The sequence below is a fragment of the Accipiter gentilis genome, chromosome Z (genome assembly GCF_929443795.1).
Source record: "Accipiter gentilis chromosome Z, bAccGen1.1, whole genome shotgun sequence".
NCBI lineage: Eukaryota > Metazoa > Chordata > Aves > Accipitriformes > Accipitridae > Astur > Astur gentilis.
The window spans coordinates 7,160,669-7,185,557 of record NC_064919.1 but is presented as its reverse complement, the minus strand read 5'-3'; the positions used below and the strand labels follow the sequence as shown (position 1 = coordinate 7,185,557).

The window sequence follows — 24,889 nt, the reverse complement described above, 5'->3', positions numbered from 1 at the left end:
CTTTTTTCTAGAAGTCAAGCCTAGCAGAAGAGTAACTGTAAGTGAGGATTGTTTGCTTTTCCAGTTTTGAAAGTGTTTACAAAATAAAATATGACTTGTTTGAATATCACACATTAGCATAATATCATCTTACAGATTTAGATGTTGTCCTCCCCACAGGAGGACTATGGTGCCCACACATCACTCTATTGCAGCTGGTGAGCCACCACATAGGTGCTGGGGCATCTCCACATGCAACTTATTACTGATGCGAGAAACCAGATGGACACACATTTGCTCATTTCGGTGTGTCACCACTTGCTGGTTTGATTACTTTTAATATCAGGATGGTAAATGGGAAAAACCATTAAGTCAAAATAGATGGTGTTACAGATGCATGAAACAATGTGTTTAAAAGTACTGGTACTTTGGTCGTTCAGCCATATTACATAGAGTAATTAAGGGAAGCTGGCACGCAGGCTGACAGAGCATGTTATGGATAGTGTTCATAACAGCATCAAGTTTCAGTTGCCATGGGGATGCTAACTCTGAACTGACTGCTTTTGTGTATCCAAAACCTCAATCAAAAGTTGTCTGAATATGTCTGTGCGTGGGTGTTTGTGTGTACAAAGAAAGAAACTAGGAGCTATAAGATGATATCAAATAGATACCAAGATATGGGACACACAGGAGTATCTAGATGATTACACTAAGAAATAGGCTCCCAGTCCTTTTGTTTTCTTGTCTGTTTTGAGCACATAAATTATATCTTTAGCCTGTAAGCTAGATGTATAGACGTTGAGGGAGATCTGCAGCCAGCAGACATTGGTATTGATTTCACTGAAGTCAGTGAACTTATGGCAGACTTTGCCTAGTTGAAGATCTCTCCTAATTCCTGCAGTTCAAAGGTCCTACGTGGGATAGTTTTGAGAGAATTCAACTGCAACTTTCATTATTAGTTTCTGTTCTCCCCTGCCAAGGGCTTTCACTTACTGCCACTCATCAATATCCCCCAAGGAAATCCTCCTATGATATTAAGTCAAATTTTGGAGAACTGACAAAAAATTCAGAGCTTTAATAGTTTTTTCAGCATTTAACTTAGCAGATTAAGTCTTTCTATATGGTTCAAGTCATCTTACATGATGACTCTGAGATTGTATTTCTTAAGGTTCACTTGGCCACATTATACTAAGCTTAGAGCTATAATAAGTAATATTAAATATTTAATCTATGATGACAGGTATTTTTGGAAGCTGATACTACAACAGTACTCATGAATGAGGAAATGAACTTTGACAAAATGAATGGTTTGACAGATGGTAGTTTGCTTAGAGCTTTTACTAACAGATGTTTGAATGAATGTTCTGCAAGACCTCTGTGTATTTTGGGTTTTATCATTTTATTAGCAAATACCTATCACCTGGTGTATACTTGCCCTTTGGAAGTTCTTGATGTGCAAACTGCTAATTTTTCTCCTTGCCTTTTTTTGGAGAAAAAACCCCCAACACTTTATTGATTCCTGCCTTGGGATAAGAATAGTGGAACTTAGAAAGTATTATAAATACATTTTTTGTGTGTCACCGTAATTATGATTAGGTGTGTGAGCTTTACAGACACACAATTAACTATGCCAGTATTAGGGACTGCAAGCCCCCAAAAGGTAAGGTTGAGCACTGGAGGTGCGATTGAAACCATGGATAGGAGACACTTGTGTAAAAAACAAATTAAGCCACAAATAAAAACATACATTCTAACCACCAGAAACATGATTCCAATATATTTAGACTTAAAAAGAGAAAAAAGAAAAGTGTTCTCAGTAATCACTAAACAAAGTACCAACATGGCTTCTGGAGCAGAAACTAGAATTTAGAGTCTCTCAGACAAGTAACGTAATCACTGTGCTGCACAATTCTTATCTAACCTTGCTTATTTTAAACTATCTTAATTTAAACATCATATCCAAGAACACATCAATACACTATTTAGTCCTCAGAAATATTTTTAGTGAATGGTGTGTATGGGCAATACTTAAGAAGGACCCTCATGCTTTGTTTTCTCTAGAAGAACATTGCCATCACCCATGTAGCATGCTGACTCTGTGCACGTCCTCTAAAGCAATGGACATTTCCATGCATTTCAAGGGACACCAAATGTATTGGTCCCTAATTAATCACTCTGATTTCTGCTGTGGGAACAAGCCTTATAAGAACTACATTTTTGTGACTCTAACTGTACTTAGTTGACCTTAAAATTCTAAATTGCACAGTGGCTTGGGAAAAATTTTACCCTGAATCTGCTGGGGTACATCCCTTTCCATCACAGACCACTTTTTTTATTAAGAGTCTCTACAGGAAGACTATTTATTCAGTTTCAAGAAATGTAATGAAGAAATTTTCTTAAAACTGTGCAAAGTTATTAAAAAAGAAAAAAAGTATTACTTAAAACAGATGCACTGAGAAGGTAAAAGTAAATAAACCCAATGTATTTTATTTTGGACTAGAATACTAATATATTCAAATTACCAGTTAGAAGTTGGGCACCTTTTCCATCAAACTGTTGTATCTGTCATGGTTTAACCCCAGCCAGCAACTAAGCACCACGCAGCCACTCACTCACTGCCCCCCATCCAGTGGGATGGGGGAGAAGATCAGGAAAATGAAGCAAAACTCGGGGGCTGAGATGATAACGGTTTAATAGAACAGAAAGGAAGAAACTAATAATGATAATGATAACACTAATAAAAAGACAACTGTAGTAATAAAAGGATTGGAATGTACAAATGATGCGCAGGGCAATTGCTCACCACCCACTGACTAACACCCAGCTAGCTCCCGAGCGGCGATTCCCTGCCCCCACTTCCCAGTTCCTATACTGGATGGGACATCCCATGGTATGGAATACACCGTTGGCCAGTTTGGGTCAGCTGCCCTGGCTGTGTCCCCTCCCAACTTCTTGTGTCCCTCCAGCTTTCTCGCTGGCTGGGCATGAGAAGCTGAAAAATCCCTGACTTTAGTCTAAACACTACTGAGCAACAACTGAAAACATCAGTGTTATCAACATTCTTCGCATACTGAACTCAAAACATAGCACTGGGCCATCTACTAGGAAGACAGTTAACTCTATCCCAGCTGAAACCGGGACAATCTCAAAATATGGAATTTTAGCTGAACTTTAGCATATAGTTTCAGAAAAGCCATTTAAGGAAGAAATTAGAAAAAGCCTAGAATTAGAATACTCTTTTCATATGTTCTAAATAGGACTTCTAGTTTTTCCATTTTGAAATCACATTTGACGTTCAAAAATTGACGCCAAAAAAAGAATAAAAAAATGAAATAGAGGTGGAAAGGGATGAATTATTTGAAGAGGAAAAACCCTTAAACTAAGTATTTTGGATATTTTTGTATGCAATAAAAACTAACGGGGGAAAAGGCAACTACTCATCCTGAACCAAATTTATTTCCCAGTTTTTGATTCTGCAACTAAACTGAGCAGTCCAGCTGTTTTATAAAAGAATCCTCCTTCTCACAAGAATAAAATTACATATTTGAATATTATATTTAAGGGCCAATCAGTAGCCAAGCTGATGTCTCTGGAGAAACGGTTCCTGCTGTTTTAATGAGGGATAACAAAATAGCTTTTTTATTTTTCTATTTAATAACTTACATTTATATACAACAGTCTCCAGCAACAGTTCAGGTGTTCAATCATAGCTCCCACACAGTGATATGATACACAGTAATTAGTTCATTTTCTGAATATTCTCCACATACAAGGTATGCTCAAATCTGCTCTTGGTGGCTGTGGATTAATACTGACCTTGTAAAAACAACTTCCATGTCCAAAAGACCACAAAGAACTTAAAAAGAGGTGGTAGTCTCTTGTACACCATTAAAAGTTTTGCATCATCAGGCAGGGATCCTCTTCACAATCATGCTCAGGAGATGAGCAGAAGCTGAGGGATCTCTTGTTCTCAGATGTGATAGCTCAGTCATGGTGAAACAGCAGCAGCTGCATGGGAACCAGCAGGCACTGATCTTTTCTTCTCCTTGCTTAATCGACTGGCTACAGCCAGGACCAGGAAATCAAATTTACCCCATCCTTTCCTTAATCAAAACTTTCCCTGACCCCTCCTGACTCGAAACATCATCTCGTGAACTGTACCAGTCTTTGCTGTGTAATGCTTCCTACCAGGCTTCACTGCATACCCACACTTGTGCTGTCGAGCCTTAAATCTGATACCTTTTACCCTATACCTCTTCTATGCCTTTACCAATCTTCTTACTTTGTTCTAAGACCACGATGTATTTCTTAGGTTAATATTCTTAGGACTCCCTGGCACACTGACCACCCAACCCAGCCCAGCCTGCCCTGCCGATGCGGTGGCAGGAGGCACCGAAGCTCCTTCTCCACTCCAGGGTCCCTGAACTAGGTGGTATGTCTTACTGTTCTGGGGCAAATTTAACATTTAGGAAGGTTCACCTGTTGACCAAGAACCCATTGCAATGGTATTATTTGTAGAACAAAAAGACCGTACCTACTCCAAAAGACTAAAGGAGCAAGACTGTTATCTTATGGGACAGTATTCACCTGCCTTGCTCTGTTATCCCTGAGCATGGTTCCTCAACATGCATCCTTCTTCCAAAGTTACTTACACATCTTAAATGCCTGACTTTGGATTTTGATAATGTAGGCCAGTCCTTACATTGCTAGTTATACCGAATTATTCTACCTTGTCTTACAGTGTTCTTCACAACATTTCAGCTTGTGCATTTTTGGCATATCCACCATGGCTTAAGTCTTTGTGCATTACAGGGGTAATAAGTGAAGTGATATAAAAAAGGGTAATATTTTATGGAAGCAAAATGGAAACCAGTCATGAATAGGGGAAAAATGAGTTAAGAAATACTAGGTTTGGGTGGTGAAACTGGGAGAGAAGAAGAAATGTGAAGGCATAGGCAAGGATCCCTAGGTTAGAAATCACTAGAGAGGAGTAATATTTAGAAGGTCCTGCCAGCAGTTTGTTAGAGATTAGCAGTCATCATGACATTGGATATGGTAGAGAGGTAATAGAAACAACAATCCTGCCCATGGCCATCTCTATTCTGCTCCATACAGCCTTGAGAAAATAGGAGTGAATAGAAAAATATAGATATGTGCAAGGAAGGAGTAGAGATGAAGTGAAATCAGAAGAAAAAGAAACCTCATATTTTAAAGCCATAAATGCAAAAGGAAAAAAAGGGAAAAGAGAAACCAGTGCTCTCTTAAAAAAAGAGTTTTGACAAAAAAGACTTGTTAACGGAACAGGCAAAGTGACCATTTTGCTTATATCTCAGGAAAAATTAATGAAAAATAGAAGTGTGAGATTTTTTTCATGTTATATTTCAAAACATGAAAATTTGGTGTCACTAATAAAGTGGTAAACAGTATACAGGTGCTATTTTATCACAGCCAACCTATAAGGAGAAACAGAGGTCAGCAGAACTTTAAAAGGCAGATATGACTTACTCCGACTTTAATTTGCTTTCAAAAACATGGTCACTGACCCTTTAAATCACAAGCCAATTACAAGCATTGTAGTGCCATTACTAATTATGTGCTGACAGTGTAATTTAAAATGGCAATTTCAATTTTCAGTTCATTGGGAGAATGCAGGAAAATGAAATTGCATACTAATTAGTTCATGTGTGTCAGACACCTGAAAGATTAGAGAAAAAAACTCTGCACTCATTACAAGCGAGCTATAAGCAAAGCACTCAAACCTTTCATTTGCCAAGCTGCATATAAATAAAGAAATTAAATGACAAAGAAAATTGATAATGATGGAACAAGGCAAAAATAGCTACAGGCCTGTACATAATTATACTTTGGGGGACTTTGCCCATTATACACAGCTTCCTTTAGAATTTATCTAACATTAGAAACTATAAGAGGGTAACAGGCTACTGCTTCAGGTTCACTGTGCTAAATGTTAATTTACATTTCCTAAAAATGGAGTTTCTGGTTTCCTTCCAGTTAATCTCTGCCAAACATTCACACCGTTTTTCCAGAGCCATCTTCTGGACCAGCTGCTTCGTCACACAGACCAACATGGAAAAGGTCTCACGTACAGAACCCTCACGTTAGGATCTGGGAAGAAGCTGGTGACACGATAAAGAAAGTAAAAACTCAAGAGTCGGCTGTTGCTAGAGGGAGCATCTCTCCCACAAGACCAGAAGCAAGGTAGCCAGAAACTTAGCAGCACAAATCAGAGTGGGCTGACTTTTTGTAACCTTCCACAAATGCTTACGAAGTATCTCCCTGGCCATTACAGAAGCTGTGCCAAAATAAGATGTGGAATTTCTGCTTCTTCTCTTCTCTCAACAGAAACTGTTCACCCATATTAGTGTCAGGCAGTGTCTGTCTCTTAGAGCGTATTTCATGCTTGAAGAACAAGGCAGTGCTCTGATTTAAAGAACTACTATGCAGTGCATAAAGTGTGAGTTTGTGGAGGTCTGTGTCCTTGCCAAATCAAAACAGGGTTTCTGCAGAACACTAAAAAGCGCTTTTTCTCTACAAGTATCATCTCCCTGAAAAAAATTTAGATTTTCTGTTCCCAGGTGTTTTAAGGAGAAAAGTCTTCAGAAAAGGGGGAAAAAAAAAAATCTTCTCAAGATTTAAACTTCCATTTTTAAATTACAAAGACTATTTTTATTTTTGCTCTGAGCTAAAAAGAAAAATAAAATACTCAGCAAGTTTTGTGAAAATTATAGACCAAAGTATATTTTAAAAGAAAAATGAGAGGAAAAAGAAGGGAGTACTAGGTGCTTAGTACACATTAATCATATAACTTAATTAGCTTCTAGAAAGTCCTTACATACTATGGCTGTCAAAGTTACAGAATAACCAGCATGGGATTGGCACCACCTAGATTAGGTCATTAACTCCAAAAAAGAACAAATTGTTGAAATCTGATGCCATGGGCTGAGATTTGTAGACACATTTTCTTCATTGGTCCAACCTTCCTTCCAGGTGAGAGCAAAGGGAAGACTTCCCTGGGAGCAAAGTCCAAGGCAGACTTAATGCTGCTCTGGGTAGAAACACGCACAGCTGTCTGACAGCTGCCTCCACGGTGGGTGGTGACTTTGCCAAGTAGAAATGCAGAAGCAACACAGCATTAGCCATCCCCATCCAGTTCATCTCCTAGTAAAGACATGTCTAGGGGGCCAATGCTAAATGATTTTGAGGTTTTTTCTCCGGCTCATGTAATAAAGCCCACGCTCTAAAGCAGCCCAAAAGCTACTGTAACACTGACTTTTTCATTATCCATTAAAGTTACATTAGCTTTCTGCTCCTGTGGAAATATTCTGCTCAAGTCCCTTAGTGTTAGTCTTTCCAGTTCTTTGTCAATGTATAAATTTTAGAGACTTCCTAACCCCTCTGGTCTTCATGGAAGAAAACTGACTTAACATACATTGAAGGGCCTTTGTGTTTTCACTCTGCAGTGAATAACAAATAGTAACACCAGCTTCATTTTTCAGAACTGACAAAATCCAGCACTCTTACCACACCAGTTTCAGAAAACTTCATCAAATAGCGCTTTGTGCCTGCTCTCCAAACAAGAAAAATGAACAGGTAGTCCTGTATGCTTTTTCCCCACATATCTGGGAACTGCTCAGAAAAATCATGAATGGTCGCCAGTACAAAAATTTGAATATGAACAAAAATTATGCCATGTACACAAAGGTAACTTCAAGATGAGTGTGTCTGACACACCTGAGGGACATACGGACAGTTTAACTTGCTGCTGGTAGACAAGATGCTCATGTACCATCTTTTGCTACTCTTGTGGTGGGTTCACTAGGAGGGAAGCACTCTCTTCACATATTTACTACACTGATTAGTGCAAAAGGTTTTCCCATAAGTATATAACATCAACTTTATTAGCTAACAGCTGAAAATGCCAAAGCTTAGCCCAATTCATGTATCATGAAAAGAAAACACTGCAAAAATAAAAAGCTACAGCAGTCAGTAGGTAGTCACTATCTTCATTAAAATACAGCCACAGGACTTCACATTCACTGCTTCATGACTTTTACTGAAGTCATTTGCTGGGCACAGAGAAATCCAGTCCACAATGAGGGCACTGCTATTTGAATCATTCTAGCAATATCCTTGAGTGGGAATGAAAAAATGTGTATTTTCAGCCCCACGGATGTGGCTGAACTAACAGCTATTTCAACCTTAATTAAAACAGCTCTTGTTGCTTCCAGTATGATGCACACAATGCTTAACCTGTGTGCCCAGAGCAGCTCAGCAGAGAGGACAGACTATTCCTGCAGGCTCTGGTACAGCTAAAACAACATTAAAGCACTCCAGAATGATGCCCAAGGAAGGCTGCATGTGTCAAAGTATCTCTAGCAAGAGATAATGCTGGGAAATGCTACTAAGGACCTAACGAGCAAGTGTAACATATGTGGAAAGCAGCTTCCTTGAAAAAAAGTCTTTATAAATTTGCTTCCATGGTTTAAAGCCACAATGGAACATATGCACACGTTTTTTAAATAAAAAGATTTTTGTATTTGTAAAGTCAAGATTATTATTATTTCACAACTAAATAGTGCCTTTTAGTCTAGGCTACATTTCTGACAGTGAATAAGAATCTAGCTGTTAATTTACCACTTGTCTTCATCAGTTTCTTAAGTGACTCTGGCAATTGCATCAAGGAGATTTTTTTCCTCCTCAGCTCCATCTGTTACCTGAATCCATGGCCATCTGTCATTTTCTGCAGCAGTCCAAGCATTCACGAGACCCTTCTTATTAAGTCGTGCATAGTATGGATACCATTTCTGGAGTCCAAAAAGAGCTCGATGAGTAGAAGATGCAGTAATTTGTTGGTTTGACACAATTCCTCCTTCTATCCCTAGTGGGCCAGAGCATCCTGCAAATGGAAACCAAAAAAGAAATGAATGCAACTGAAATGATCAACTCCTCTGAGTCCCAAGTGGCTATAATTACAAATAGACTACAGTTTCCAAAATGTGATGTCAAATACATTATTAAAAGAGATTTAAAGCACTTGAGCAGCATCTTTTTGTAGAAATGAAAAAAAAAAAAGTACAAAAATATTGCTTGCAAATAACTATTCCCATTGCAAAATTAATGAAATAGATTAAGCTTTCAATTTCTTTTATTTTTTTTTTTTCTATCTGAAGAGTTGTGAGTTTGGGTTTCATGGATACAATGAAAGAGAATGATCCTTAGATGAAAATACTGAAATAATTACTAAAAGCAAATTTAAAATTCTGTAATTACTGCAAAACTCCATATTGCTGCTCTTGCCATAGAGGTAAGCATTTAGCCAATACGCTACAAATTGTATTGCAGCTATCTTCAGAAATATGAAACTAAACACATGATATTGTTCAGTTACATTAAAAATAGTTACAGGTCTTATACATTTAATCAGCAAGCCACAAAGTAGGTATTTAAGTGTAATGTTCATGTGTTCATAATTTTATGTGTGGTATTCATCATTATTTTATTCACCTGATATAGACATAATCTTTTTTAAAGTCAAGACATTTCTGCATACATTCTTTTCTGAAGCTACTCCATTTGGGTACAGGAAGAACATTCAGTTATTGTGAGCAAGCCAAACAGAGAAAATTTTCAAGATTCATTATATACAAGTGATTAGCAGTCTACCTACTTAATATTAAATACCCCCAAACACTTTTAGGTAAATGAGGTTTTTTTCCTCAACTCAATTCTGATGCAAAGTATAAAGAGAAGCTAATTGCAGGAACTACTGTAGCAGCCAATCTTGCTCAGTTGCCCAAAAGACCTTCTGCTTTGTGGGTCAACTGCACTTCAGCAATTTTGAACACAACAGGACAAATGTTTACTTACACTTTAGATTTTCTCAGAAGCCTGGCAGTGTTTCACCCCAAGCAGTACCCAAGAATGAACTCTGAAATGGTACTGCTATGAAATCCTTACACCACATGGGCAGGAAGTCAGAAATAATTTAATTCCTCATTAATTTAAAGGTACAGAGAAGAAAAACTGACCAGTGCAATTTGCTCCTCTTGGCAGAAGCTGAGGCAGGGAGACAGTGCTGGGAGTCACTGGCAATACAATCCCCAGGTATTGTGTGTCACTGATAGTGGAGACAAATATAAACTAAACTGCAGTTTTAAGTTGATTATGGAGAAAGGCCCATGGACAAGCACATGCTTGCACTCTGAAAAGATAAACCCAAATCCCCACACAGGTGGTTCTGAATGTGTTCCTTCTTAAATGCAAAAATTGGCTTAATTCCAGGACATGCCTAAATGAAATCCTGGCCTCACTGACACTAATGACTGACTTGCACCGTACGGTGATCTCATCCACACTTTTAACAGTCCACAAAACTCGGCTAGAATCTAAAGTCCTAGCGCTACTTTTCTGTATCATGTGTCACCCAACAATAAAGGTGGTGCATTCAGCACTTGACTAATAACTCTGTTCAGGCTGCACAAAATACAACAAAATGTATCTCTCTCCTGCTGCTGTGCCAGGTGCGTAGTAGTGCCAGAAAAAAACAAATTCTTTGTCACCAGCACAGACAGGCACAATATTGTATGTATTAGAAAAACCTACATATGTTGGAAAAGTGTCATTTTTCATTGTGTTATCAAGAGTTATTTAAAAATTCAAAGACCTAGTCAAATCTTAGCTCTGTTTCTGAAATCTTTTCATGTAATCAGAATAAACTCCTTTGGTGTTAAACTGCCATATCTGCTTGCAAGCCAGAGGTCAACTACTCCACCTTTCTAAGAAAATTGCATATTTTCAAAAGTTCCTTAAATTTACTTAATGAAATAGCTCTGTCATTTCATAATGGAAAAGAAAGTGCACACAGGTGCATCTATATGTATGTGTAGCTTACAAACACACACACATACATACAGGACTGATTCCAGCTTACTGTGAAATTAACCACTCCTAAGAGCTGGTAACTTAAACTGATAACTATTTTAAAATAGAGATGTGAAAAAACAGAAGCGAGGTTTCCAAGAGAGCCTAAAAAGGAGGCATGGAGGCATGGCAGGTGTTTTAATACAGATGTAGAGCATGCAGCTGTATTCTGTCTCCTTGTGGTAAGAAGCACAGGGATGAGGACCCTGCCAGTCCTGCTGGCATTATTCTGTGACCTCACGGGAAAAATGCATGCATGAGGACAGGGCCCAAGGATGTATCAGGGCCAGTTTTGAGTGAGGTCCAGAATAAGGGCTTTAGCAGATAATTTTCAAAAGAAGAACACGTATTTGATGCCAAGACCCTTGATCTCCTATAGACATCCCAGCTTTGGCAGACTTGGAAGAGACGTGGATGTCCATTTTTTTTTTTGGCTTATCAGCCTCTGTTTAAAGTGCAGAACTTTGTGGAAAGTTGATTTGAAGGCACGTTAGTTCTTGTTTGAGATGCATTAAATGGTATTTGAAATATGTGTGAATTCCTTACAAGAGAAAGGTGAATTTTCCTTTCTAAATTGAAGGCAGTTAAATTACCAAGTGCAGCACTTGATGGCACTTTGTCAGCTATGACCGTATATGGTCAGAAGTGTTTACCTTCCTCAGCTTTAGGAGGATTATTCCTGAAATCCAAAGCAAATCTCTACCTTCAGAGAATAGGTACTTCATTGTATGAGCTTCTTATTTTAATTGCAGTTCCAGTCTTGGTTTGTCATGTTTGTTAGCTTTTCAAAGTGAGTTAAACACAAAATTTACCACTCCTAAAAACTAAAACTACTGCATCAGAAATACTTTCTACTTCGTTGTTCAGTTCAGGCATAACAACATGAGATGTGAGGGAAACATGAGACTGGATAATAATTTCTAAACAATATTAGCCTTACAACGTCATATATATGTAGACACCACTAAGATCTGTCTTTAGAGGACCATCTTTTTTTGCCACCCTGAAGGACTTCAGATCATTCTCATGGGGTTGGAAGCTTGGATTAAGCTAAAACTTAGTCTTGCTCAAGACCTCCTTGCAGGTCCAAACCACAAAACTTGCAATGCAATCCTACTCTGACCGTAGCAGTGCTGATGAATTGAGCAATTGCCTAGGCACAGCCCTGGCAGATGGGCCTGGAGGAAGGCCCCCCAAGGCTATCACATCCTGAGATGTAAGATACCTCCACATGGATCATGGGGGGGGTGGGGGGGGGTTGAGTAGTCTTACCTTGAACTCGACCACATTGAATTTAACCTCCTTTTTCATAGCCAAATCAATCTGTATTGCAAGATATTTTTAAAAATCCTCAGTACATTTTAATAATGTGAAGTACATTTCTTAAATTATCAGAACATTTTGCTGTCTTTCTTATTTATAGAATAGCCAGGACTTAGCAGAAGTTTTGCTAGGACTCTGTGAGTAAGCTCCTTCCACTGTTAAAACTGCCCACCTACCCACCCTTTAGGTCTTTAATCAGGCATTATTCTACAAGAAAACCTTTCAATTTACTTTCTTTTGTCAGTTAGAAGGAAATAGTTGAACACATTTTTGGGTAGTCAAATACCACACAACAAATGGACTTCCCTTAGCCATATGCTCATTAATTTCTTCCACATAATCCAACAGATTTGTGAGTCATGCTTTCTCCTTACAAAAGCCCTAATGGGCTATCACTTTAAATTCCCAAGAAATTTACTTTGCCCAAAAACTTTTAGCTGAGTAACCTACTTCTGGTTCCATCAAACATGTTATATCAGTAAAGGACTGGTTACAAACTAGCTTCTGCTTAAGATAGTCAATTTGAGACACAAACAATACTTTCCTTCAAGTTAAGATAACAATTATTTCTTTTAGTGCTTAAGGGCTGTGATATGCCATTGACTACTAACAATGAAGAAAACAAACAAATACAGCTTTTGGAGATTGATTATCTTTTAAATAAAACTGAGATACATATTTTGTAGAACAAGTACAAGCTGTATTATATTTTGCTGTTACACATCTGCTTCTATTAAATCCACAGCTCATTTAACAAAAATCATGACAGCCTAGGAAACTGCATTCTCCAAGGGAGTAATAATATCACTCTAGTGACTGTACCATTCAGTCTGGTCAACGTCAGTCATTAAATAGAAACCATTTTTATTAGTTAATGCTGACACACTGGGGTATGACAATCAGCTTGATGCAAGAAAGTAAAAAAAATAAAAAGGCAACTAAAAAGCTTCTTGACAGGTTCATGATACAGATTCACAAGGAAGATTTTGTTATCGGGAGCTATTATTTTAGTGTCATTAAATAGCAAAATACTAACTCAAGCAATATTGGTTTTTAATCCTACAGTGACAATTGGTATGCACTAAATAAAAACCTATTGACACTTCTCTTGTTCTCATCAAATACAAATGTATGCCCACAATGCACCATTGTCCATGAAGATGACAGAATGCAAAGGTGTAGCAAGAAGCTATACCTGTGAATGGATTCAGTGAAGGATGGGAAAAGTCAACAATACAGGAAAAGTGAAGGATTCATTTATAGCTTTTCAGTTCTCCTAAGAATCCTCACCAACTCATGTGAAGACAGCATGGTTATGAAACTGCCTTGAAGGCTTTACAATCTCAAATTTAACTAGATCTGAAACATTATGTACCATTTTGCACCAAAAAGTCAATGATCATTAGTCCAGATTTCACTTGCAGACAAAGTGTGTGGGGATCAAATAGCTCCCCAGACAAAAGATGATTTCTGTATTTCCACCCTTATCTCTTACAACAATAAATCCCTCCAACTGAACAAAAATATTTGTGCAAAAGGAAATAGAAGATGACAGCTTACTGTGTTTTGCATTGATATCTCTTCAGAGGTAAATTAGAATAGGGAAATATGTCACTGATTTCCCCTCTAATAAGGGAAGGACAAACCATTTTAAGATAAGGAATTACTACAGTAGGAGATAATAAGCCGAAAGCACTGGGTAAACATGTTACTTGAGTATATTTAATTTGGACTTCTACATTTATGTCAGTCCACCAATTAAGGAAAACCTCCAAATGGTTTAAAAATTGCTTGAAAATGTGTGGATTATGCCTCTGTGAACAGAAGAAAAAGATTTCTCATTAGTGATGATGAAACATGCCTGACTTTGCAGCATGAATATATAGGTTTCATTTCCTCTGTTGGTTTGTGTCTAGCTAACGTCATCAAAACAAACAGATGCAAAATTGAAGGCATGCAGAAAACAAATCTGTTTTAGACATCTGCAATCCTGTCTTTCTCCAAGCACCTCATTTTCTGGAGTGAGATTACTCTGGCTGTGTTTAGCATAGCACGGTAATTGTGCTGAACATAAACCCTGACAATGGGATTACAGATGACCTCTGATATTGCAGTAATTAATGCTGCTCCCCACCATGCAATCTAGGCTTCAGCCTCCTATTTCTTCTTCTTGTTCCTCCTGCCACCCACACATCCTTGCCCAGTTTGTTCTGTCAAGGATAGCTCTGTTCAGATAACAGTGAATTTGTTTTTACAGGAGCTGGTCAGATGGATATGGACATTTAGCAGTCTGTTATTAAAGTGCCGACACATATGCAATGTATGAAATGATGTTCCTGTAGGTCTTGTTTTTTCACAACCATGACAGGATAAAGCTAAAATCCTCTCTTCTTTATAGATACCATGTAAAGTGCTTTTGCAGAGAGGTGGCTGGGCAACACAGCCTCCCTTCCTACTAGAGGTGTCAGTGGACCCTCTCATGGTTTTAGTGACACAATGGTGCCCAATTGCCGACTTCCCCATTGCACAAAGAGGTTACAGATGACCACTGATATTGCAGTAATTAATGCTGATACATGCATAAGCTCCCCACTGTGCAATCTAGGCTTCAGCCTCCTCTTCTTCTTCTTGTTCCTTCACACAGAGACTTCAGCTTTCTGACCGTAAGTATTTTCCCACACTGGTGTGCAGGTACCCCAAGGTAGGATTCACATTCCTCTGATGGACATCCAGAGGGATTTTCTACACTGAGCAAGTCTGCAAAAACTTATGCTTCCAGCATAGCACAGAAGCATATGGAGATGACAGCTCAGACACTGAAAGCAGATTATGTCTTTTTTATATAGTGCTGTGTCTGAGATGGATGGTTGTTATTCAGGACTAATTTGCTTAGTTCTAGTTTGGCAATTTCTCCATTCTGCTCTTTGAGCAGAATGGATAGGATTGTACATTCCCCACAAAAAGCATAGGGCTAAATGTCCGGGGAACTGCAACATACAGCACAGTTGAAGAGGGGACCTATCCAATGGGAATAAAATTAAAGGAAGATACAACTTCTGATTTAGGAGCTCCCTAAACTGAAGACTGCTGGAAGCTGGGAAAATACAATGGGAGAACGATCACTTAGTTCTTGTCCATTTTCTTACACTCATTCATCAAGCATTCACTTCAGATCACTGTCCAAGGCTGGGCTATTGCACTGTCATCAGATCAAGTATGGTTATTCTTAAACTCAAAAAGAAGGGAACACCTGAAAACTCCTATCTGCAAAGCTGTAATCAGAAAAAATCAGTTTTTTAGTACTGCTCCAAGAAGTGATTGTTGCTGCTGTGTTTGGGCTGAGATCCATCACAATAATGTTATTGACAGCATCCCTAGACACATTCAAAATGCTTTTAATGGAGCTGGCCTGGGAAGAGGAATTCCAGAATGAAGACACTCTGCTTATGAATCCCTATCAGAGAAAACCACAGCTTCAAATAATCTGGAAAACTCTCTATCCCAAGACATGTCAGCTACATTACAGCCGTGCCATTCCTGACAAATGTTTGCTGAATGACTTTTTTCAAAAGGTCCAGTAGTGAACATTCAACAATCTCATTTGGTGTTTGACTGAAGTGCAACTTGAATCTTTCTTATTCCATTTATTATTTCTTGTCCTGTTTCTAGTCTATTCTATTCTTAAAATAGCCATTAGTATATCTGTCTCCTCTCTTATTCTCTTGTCTACTGGGGATGCCAAATAATTACAATTTACACCAAGCACATGGGGTAGCACAAAGTGTGAAGGAGCACAGCTGTCCTTGCTGTATGGGTTATGGAGGCACTAACTGGAGGCACGACCCAAAATCCAGGGGACAATTTAGAGCCCAGAAAAATGATTGGCTGAAGCTTGACCGTGATGCACCATATGGCCAGTTTACAGCCACAGCAGAAAACTACTATCTCTCCATGGTGATTTCAGAGAGGACAAACACCATTGTCTGACTACCAAATATAAAACACTTTCTCTGAGTTTATACCGTTATTCAAATTGCAGCATTCAACAATTCACTGATAGACACTATCTTTATTTTATTTTGTTTTCAAGCAACAGTTATGAATTTATTTTAAAAAATTAAATTATATTGCAGTAGGAGTTTAGTTTCTTAAACTCCTCTGCTAAGCTCTCATATAGAAATACATTAATCTTTATGGGAAAAATTATTTTTACATTTCAATTTGGCACTGTTAAAAATAGCATTTCTACCATGTTTGAGTAGTGACATTAACCAGTTTTACATAATTCATAGGCATTTAAACACTACTAAAATTAGTCTGAATAAAACAGAAATTATGGAGTGACAGTAAAAAAACTTCTTACAAGAATTAACCTACATTGATATTATATAAGTTAAATTGTATATACAAGCTTTCAAGTTGCACTATAAAATAATTGCTGTGTGGTCATACTTAACACACTTAAAGAATGGCAGACACAGAAACCATAGCCCCTAACTTCCACATCACTGTAATTGATTATTATTATCTTAGGTTGTAATGACATGAAAAGATATGTGTTTCCAAGTTCTATTTACCAATCCCAGGATTTTTTGGTGAAGCTGGACTTGGGCAGCAGTGGGTGGAGGAGATCTGTGCAGTTGTGGATCTATTAATTATCTCCTTCACTTCTAGCCATTGTAAATGGTTGTGGTACAGAGTACAGCCAATTAACAATTTAAGTGTAACTTAGGCATGTAAAAATGAAATTAGGAACCCAACTGGATTTTAAAATAATCTTTTTTATTTGCTGCTGCTGAAGCCTGTGCAATCTGTGCACTTCTCCCCTCCTCGGCTATTGATAGAAATATTTCTTAAAGGAATACAAGAACACTCAGCAGCTTTACACCTATGTTAGGAAATCTGCGAATGAGACACATTATTCTCTGGAAGTACAGACTGATTTCAGGATAGCTACAGACAACTTCTGTCAGAGTTTCTTGGTTTTATATTTACATTAATCTGTCTTTACTAACATGCAGTTTGGTGGTTTGGGTTTTTTTGTGTCTATGGAGCATGAAATACAGATAAAAACTTTACATATGTGGCAAATGCGTTATATTGTAGTGTTTCCTCTCTTCTCCCTAAGTTCATTCCAAAGGGCATGTTTTTTTCTGTCACAGGGCAACACTTGTACTGAAAATCCTAGTAATTTTTAAATAGAGAGGATGAATATATCTTAAACTGATAATATTACAATTTCCAGGAACTGTCAGCACTCCCAGGAAAATAAAAACCATGCAAGCTGAGAATAGTTATACCAGTGCTGCAAAATGGGGTTCACCACTTAGAAAGCTCATATTCTTCCTCCCAACTGGAGTGATCCACTGATGCAAATGCACACTCACAGTCGTGCTGGCTGGTGGTAATGTTAATTTCACAGGTGCTAACTGAACAGGAAATCTCACTGATTTCCTTTATAACTTTTGTTAAATCTTATCAGGAGAGGTGAAATACCTGGATTCTGACCAGCTGACTATTTTGAAGCTCTGCCTGATTCTCTGAATTAGTTACAGGAACCAGATACTGTTTTTTTAAAGTGCTAACCAAGTACTGATAATTTGAAGGCAGCTCATGATGTATATATCTATGTGCTTAATGATTGCTTCTTCTGAAAAGCTGCCAATACCAAAAAGCAACTTTGAAAGAAAACCAAACCAAACCTTCTCTTGGAATTAAACCTGGAAAGACAAGATATAGTTACACTGAAGGACAATCAGCATTTTTCTAGCAGGTCTAAAATGGAAATCAGTGGGATTACAACATCAGTGTAATTAGCATTCCTGCAAGCCAGCCTGACAATGAGAATGTTCATTTGCCAGGAGAAGAGTATGTGCTTTTCAAGTAGAAAATCTCATTTTGCTGCCTAGAGACATTCTTTCTGTCTTTGTGATTTGGTGGGTTTTTTTCCCATAAGAACAGCAACTGTTCCTAGAAATGACAATATTACCAGTTACAAGATGTATTCATTGAAATTGTTTAAAAACTACTAGCGGGACTAATATGAATTCTACATTACAATGGAATACATGTTCTTCCAAAAGAAGTAAAAAGATGGCAATATCCTACAGTATACTGCTGAAGTGATACGCTAACTATGAACTATATCCACAGTACCGAACACAAACTGCATGCAAACGACTGTTATTTAAATCTGACTACCCAGAAACAGCAGTTCTTATGGTCTCTAAGCTGTTTTCATCTTCTTCTATAACACATCTAACTTTTTAATAACTGGAAATTCAGATATCAGCATTTGGATCTTGTTCCTAGCAGCCATTTGATGTAGGTATAACCTTATATTCATGTAAAGCAGCTTTAAGGATCAGGGCTTGAAGACCTGTTAAAAATACAGAATTAATTTAAAGGTCATGGGCTTTTATTAGGGTGGAAAAAAATTCAGAATGAAGACTCAGAAAGTTATCTTTGTATATGTGCAGTAGAAGAAGTCTTTCATTACTACAGCAGTGTAGTAAAATGAGATGTTATATTTGTGACTCCACGGTGTATTTTAAACATAAATCTGTACATATACTTTTTTTTATATCCCCTTATCTTCCCATATCAACTTCACTTTTCATCATAAAAAGGACATTATTCCAAAGTGTTTATGTTAAGAAATAGTTAACCAAACAAAGCAAACATAAGGGATGCAAACCATGTGACCCAGCTTCAGCCACCTGAAAGTTAAATATCTGCCCTGAACTAGCTGCTTAGGCTTTTTCTGTCATCTGTGGGAAGAAACAGGCAACCTAAACCATGATTTCCATGATTCCGCTATCTACTGAGAAAGTGTTTAAGACAGATGTAATAATCTTTTCTGTTTCTACTGACCAAGGAACAAGCCTTGAGCACGATCTTCAACTTCGCGCCTAGGTTTAAGATGCTAAAATTAAGTGAAATCAACCAGATGAGTTTTAAAAACACTGAAAAGACTTAACTTTAAAAAAAAAAAAAAAAGATATATTTTTTCTCCAACGTTATATTTACTAGACAGTTAACATAGTTTGGCTTTATGGAAAAAGGTCTTTTAAAAACAGATGCCAATGAAGAGATGAGTGTAAGAGAAAATAAACAACTTTCCAGACTTCGATTTTTCTGTTGAAAAAGATGATCACAAGAATCTTGATGTGACACCGGAATTGGAATTACCAAGGGATTCAAGTTGAAATACCTACATCAAACCTCAGAAAGCTATATGATGTAGAAATACCAAGCGACTCCTCATTCCATCTGCATTACATCTAATATCACTGGTGGTGTATCCCAGGGGTCAATACAAGAGCCAACACTGATCAACATCTTCATTAATGACCCAGACACTAGGACAGACCGCACCGTCCCCAAGTTTGCTGATGACACAAAACTGGGAGGAGCGGCCGATACACCAGATGGGCGTGCTGCCGTCCAGAGGGACCTCAACAAGCTGGAGAAACGGGCTGAACAGGAACCTCATGAAGCTCAACAGGGGAAGTGCCAAGTCCTGCCTCTGCCCCTGGGGAGGAAGAGCCCCGTGCACCAGGACATGTTGGCCAGATGACCAGCTGGAAAGCAGCTTGGCGGAGAAGGACCTGGGGGTCCTGGTGGACAACAAGTCGACCATGAGACAGCAATGTGCCCTCATGGCAAAGAAAGCCAACACGCTCCTGGGCTGCATCAGGCAGCGCATTGCCAGCAGGTTGAGGGAGCTGATCCTTCTTGTCTACTCAACACTGGGAAGACCTATCTCGGGTGCTGTGTCCAGTGCTGGGCTCCCCACTACTAAAAAGACATGGACATACTGGAGTGAGCCTAGTGCAGGGCCATGATGGCCAGTGGACTGAAGCATCTGACCTACAAGGAGACATTGAGAGATCTGGGACTGCTCAGCCTGCAGAAGAGAAGGCTCAGGGGAAATCATATCAATGTGTATAAATGTCTGATGGGAGGGAACAAATACAAAGGAGCCTGGCTCTTTTCAGTGGTGGCCAGTGACAAGACAAGAAGCAATAGGAACAAATTAAAACACAGGAAATTCCATCTGAACACAAGAAAAAAGTTTTGGGTTGTTTTTGTTTTTTTTTTTCTTACTGTGAGAATGGTGAAACACTGACTGGAACAGGTTGTCCAGTGAGGTTGTGCAGCCCCATCTATGGAAATATTAAAGACCTGACTGGACATAGTCCTGGGCAACAGGGTCTAGGTGTCCCTGTGTAGGTAGGGAGGTTGGACTAGACAACCTCCAGAGGCCGCTGCGAACCTCAACCTTTCTGTAACGCTCTGATTCCAAATAGTTCTAAGTCCAGGTTCTTTTCAGATCAATGTTCACAGACTGGTATATCCTGGTGTCAAACCATCAGAGGAGTCCTTCCTGAGTAGGAATAATCTGACATCGTTCTGTTGACTTTGGAGTGTTACTGATTTACAATGGGTGAGGATTTGCCCCTGAAGTACTTCATTTAATCCAATATTATATAGTGCTACATGAAATAATAATAATAATAAATAATTTGTTCATTGATTTAGCACTTTTTTCTTCTCGGGAGACATTCTTAAGCAGAACACTTTATACAAATATGTTTGCAGTCCCAATTTCTTTGATATAGTTAAGTATGGATATGTTTGAGTCCCAGTCAGTCACCATCTGTTAGAATGATACCTGACATACAAAAATTCTGTCTGTTTTCCTATACCAAATTAAATTTTTGCTTTTAGCTGCATGGATAATCAGTGTGTTTAAAAAAGCAGAAGAATTTCTAATTGTAGGAATTACATCTTAATTTCCGGTAGAAGGTAGAGACCCAAAGAGACTTTTTTTGTTTTCCAGAAGCTGTCTTTGCATGTGTGTGCAGACTGTTATGTGTAAATGTACACTGTGACAGACTGAAGAAGGGCTAAAATCTTAAGTTACTGAAAGCATTCTGTTCGGCTTTGTACATTCAGTATACTTCAGTCATACTTGCACAGAGCAAACATATTTTGTGGAGGCATTGTGAAGGACATTAATTGTCTCATGGTTTGGCTTCAGCAGTCCGAGAGCACTGATTACAGTGTACAGTGTAACGCTGGAGATGCAGACGCAGTAGGTATATTCCTACACACCCATTTTTTGAATGTATTGGCCTCCTTCTTTTGTCAAGCACATTCTTACTGCCATCTCATCTGCTCCTGAGTTCCTGACAGGTTTTTTTTTCCCCCGTAGCAGCTATTGCTTCTTATGTCATCTCTTAAAACATCACTTTTAAATACAAGCAAAGCCTAGGTCCTCTACAGTCCCTCCCGCACAGAGGTAGATTTTCACTTGGAATGGATCCTAAATTGTGTATGAGCTGTGTATGGTACACTGATTTTTTAGATTTTAAAACTCTGCAGATCTCTAATATGAATATTAAAATCACCACTGCCCAAAAGGGGTGGTATAATACCTCATCCACATTAGCTATAAATCTGGTTTTGCTAATCAGTCCTTTACCCATACAGAAAAATCTCTAGCTCAAGTGAAGCAGTGTTTTAGACTTGAGCTATTCAGCCTCTCATTATATGGACTGGAGTTTGAACACTGCTGGTGAGCTTAGCATAGGGGGGATACACCTGCAGATCACAAGCTCAACTTCGTGCATTTTAGCTATTGGCTATTTCAATCGTTCTGCAGCTAATCAAATTGTTTGCTTACTCCATGTAGTTCAAGTGTTTTTTCCACAATCCGATGTTCTGATCTGAGTGATATTGAGTAACTTGGTTGTAGCAACTTATGTTAATTGTTGTTCTGAAGACTAATCTGATGGGCAAGACCAAATCAATGTTTTCGTTCCTATTGAAGGAATTTAACCGGCACTTCTACTGAGACAAAGTAACAGATCATGCGTTCCTCTTTCTAGTTCATCACAATGCAAAATGAAGCCACAAACCAGAATTTAAAAAAGTCTTTTTTGCCTTGCATGTCAATAGACTTGGAGAGCACAAAATGTCAGTGATTTATTTCAGATTATTATTTCAGTAATAGATAAAATACTTAACATCACAGGATTTATAACTTCCAGGTGACTCCTAACTACACAATGGAATAGAATATTTTTGCCCAGCCCTGGTGAGTTTATAGAGACATATGGCTCTGAAATCTGATTAACAGAAAGCATTGATCTCCATAAGTTTGCTTCACAAATTTAAAACAAAACAAAATGGATTTTCCTGACCCATTAACATCTTAATTATTATTACTCCGATTTCTGAAGTGTGATCCCAAGTATTTTAGTAGCCAGTGTGGTACTGCAGCACTGAGGTGAAGAATATGATTAATCTTGTTTCATGCCTTCACATAAAATACTGTATGTCAAAGGCAACATCTTTACCAATTTGCATCAGTAGCAGCTAATGAGTACACAGACACTTCCAGACAAGCAAACTTTTCAAATGATGTTGTGTTAAGCTACAAGTCTCTAGGAGATGACAAGAAAATGAAGTGATTAGTTATGTTGCATGCAACAGAAGACAGCTTTTCAGACAGTAATGGGAAGAACTGCTACCTATTTGCTGATATGTCCAAAGAGATTAAATGCTTTTTATGCTGATGTAGCATCTCAGCCAACAGCAGCGCATTATTGTGTTACCACACCGGTCAACACGGTTCATGTGTGTAAGCAATGGCTATCAGAACTAATCAGATATAAATAAATTGGATGTTACATTCTACTTCTCAACAGTGCCATTGCTGCTAAGTGACTATCATGCACTTCCATTACCAAATCCTCTCTTCATACTTTTACAGTACGGTTGTAAAATACATTTTTGGCCTTTACTTGCTCTACAAGCTCCATACTGAGGCCACAGACTGAAAATAAAGTTAGGTGAATTTTAGGTAGTCTGAGATTTTAAAAATTGGAAGCAAAAGGATTTTCGAGTTCTTTTAGCACCTAATAATGACCTTTTTTTTTCCCAGTGGTAATGTGATTTCATGACATAGTGTTTTTAGGAATTGTGCCTAGATTTAAAAGCTAGATTTAGGGACTTAGAGAACTGCACCAATAGATCAGTACACCACTCCCATCTACAAAAAAAAGCTCTAGGGTGCACTGTGGGAACTACAAGCAGCTGAGTTTACTTCAGCATCTTGTAAACTTTCTGCATCTATCATTAAGATCACTAAGTACCTGGATAAAGACAGTCTGTTGGAAAAGAGATAACATGACTTCTGTAAATGGTAGTCCTGCCTCACCTGATGGAGTTCTTTAATGGTGACAATATGTGTAGGGATAAACGAAACACAGAGGAAACAGCATACTTGGATTTTCAGAAAGCATTTGATAAAGTTCCACAGGAAAGACTCTTGCCAGGGGAGTGGGAAAAGGCAATGCTATAGACAGAAATCTCATTGAAGAACAGGAAGTGGCTTTTCAGGATGAAATGTCAGCAGTGGGATCCCCCAAGGATCATTGCTGGACTCCGTTTTAGTCATCAGTGACCTGGAGGAAAGTACAAATGGGGAAGCTGTGCACTTTGAAGCTACTAAGCTCTCTTGATCAAATGCCACTGTGATGATGAGCAGCTCCAGAAGGACATAAAGAACTGACGGAGTGGTCAAAAGGGTGACAAGTGAACCTCAGTGTACACTAAAGGAAGATACTGCATCTGTCAAAAAAACCCTAAAATGTGCCTACACAATATTGAACTTAGAAATGGCCATTACAACTGCAAATAGAGATCTCAGAGTCATCATCATCAGTTCTCTGAAGTCACTGGCTCAAAATGCTGTAGCAGCTAAAAAAAGCCAATAAAAAGTTAGGCATTGAGAACAAGACATAGAGTATTATTTTACAAGTATATGAAACTCTGGTGTGACCACATACCATGTGCAGTTCAGGTCTCTGGATCCCAAAAGGGTGTAGACATAAAGAAAGTATAGAGAATGGCAGTTCAAATGATAAAAGGGAAAAAGCAGGTGTCATGGTAAAAGGGAATAAAAAACTAGAATTTTTCAAGTTGGAGAGGAAAAGGCCGAGGAGGGATATGGCTGAATTTTACACAAACATAAACGGGATGAATACAGCACTGTTCATCACATTTACATTACTGAAAATAGGGAGCACTCACTGAAATTCACAGGAAATCAGCTTAACACCCGTAAAAGACAGTACTTCTTTGCACAGTGGGTAGTGATCTTCTGGAGCCTTCTAGAGGCAGACACAGGATCAACAGGTTCAAAAAGAAATTGGACAAATTCAGGCACAATAGGTCCACAGATAATACTAAAGAGACTGACCAGGGTGTAATCTCTAATATTCCTACAGGAACTGGAGGAGACGTGGAGGAGATAGGAGGGGAACAAATGACAGATACTGTCCAAGTCTACATTCTCTCCTTATATAACATTTGTCATTGCCACAGTCAGAGACATGACAGTAAGCCAAACAGATTGTTGAACTATCTGACCCAATAGGATTCCTTTTTTATGTTTTTAAGAAATTACAAATAAAATGGCAGTGAAATTTAGCTAAGAATCCATTATGTTATTCATGTAAATAGTCTATTTAAAAAAAAAGTCCCCAAGAAAACACACTGCATACATAATGAATAAGTATAGCAGTTCAATTAAGAATAGAAACTAGGTGTAAAAAAGCTACTACTTCAGAAA

General features: G+C 38.3%; 1 protein-coding gene across 1 annotated transcript in view; it reads right to left on the bottom strand.

The window, feature by feature from the left end:
* The window catches only part of EDIL3 (EGF like repeats and discoidin domains 3), a 263,077-nt gene that overhangs the window by 69,570 nt on the left and 168,618 nt on the right, over nucleotides 1-24,889 (bottom strand). Inside the window, exon 6 of the mRNA XM_049796524.1 lies at nucleotides 8,715-8,896. Coding sequence (XP_049652481.1) covers nucleotides 8,715-8,896 — 182 coding nt within the window. The remainder of the gene's footprint in view (nucleotides 1-8,714; nucleotides 8,897-24,889) is intronic.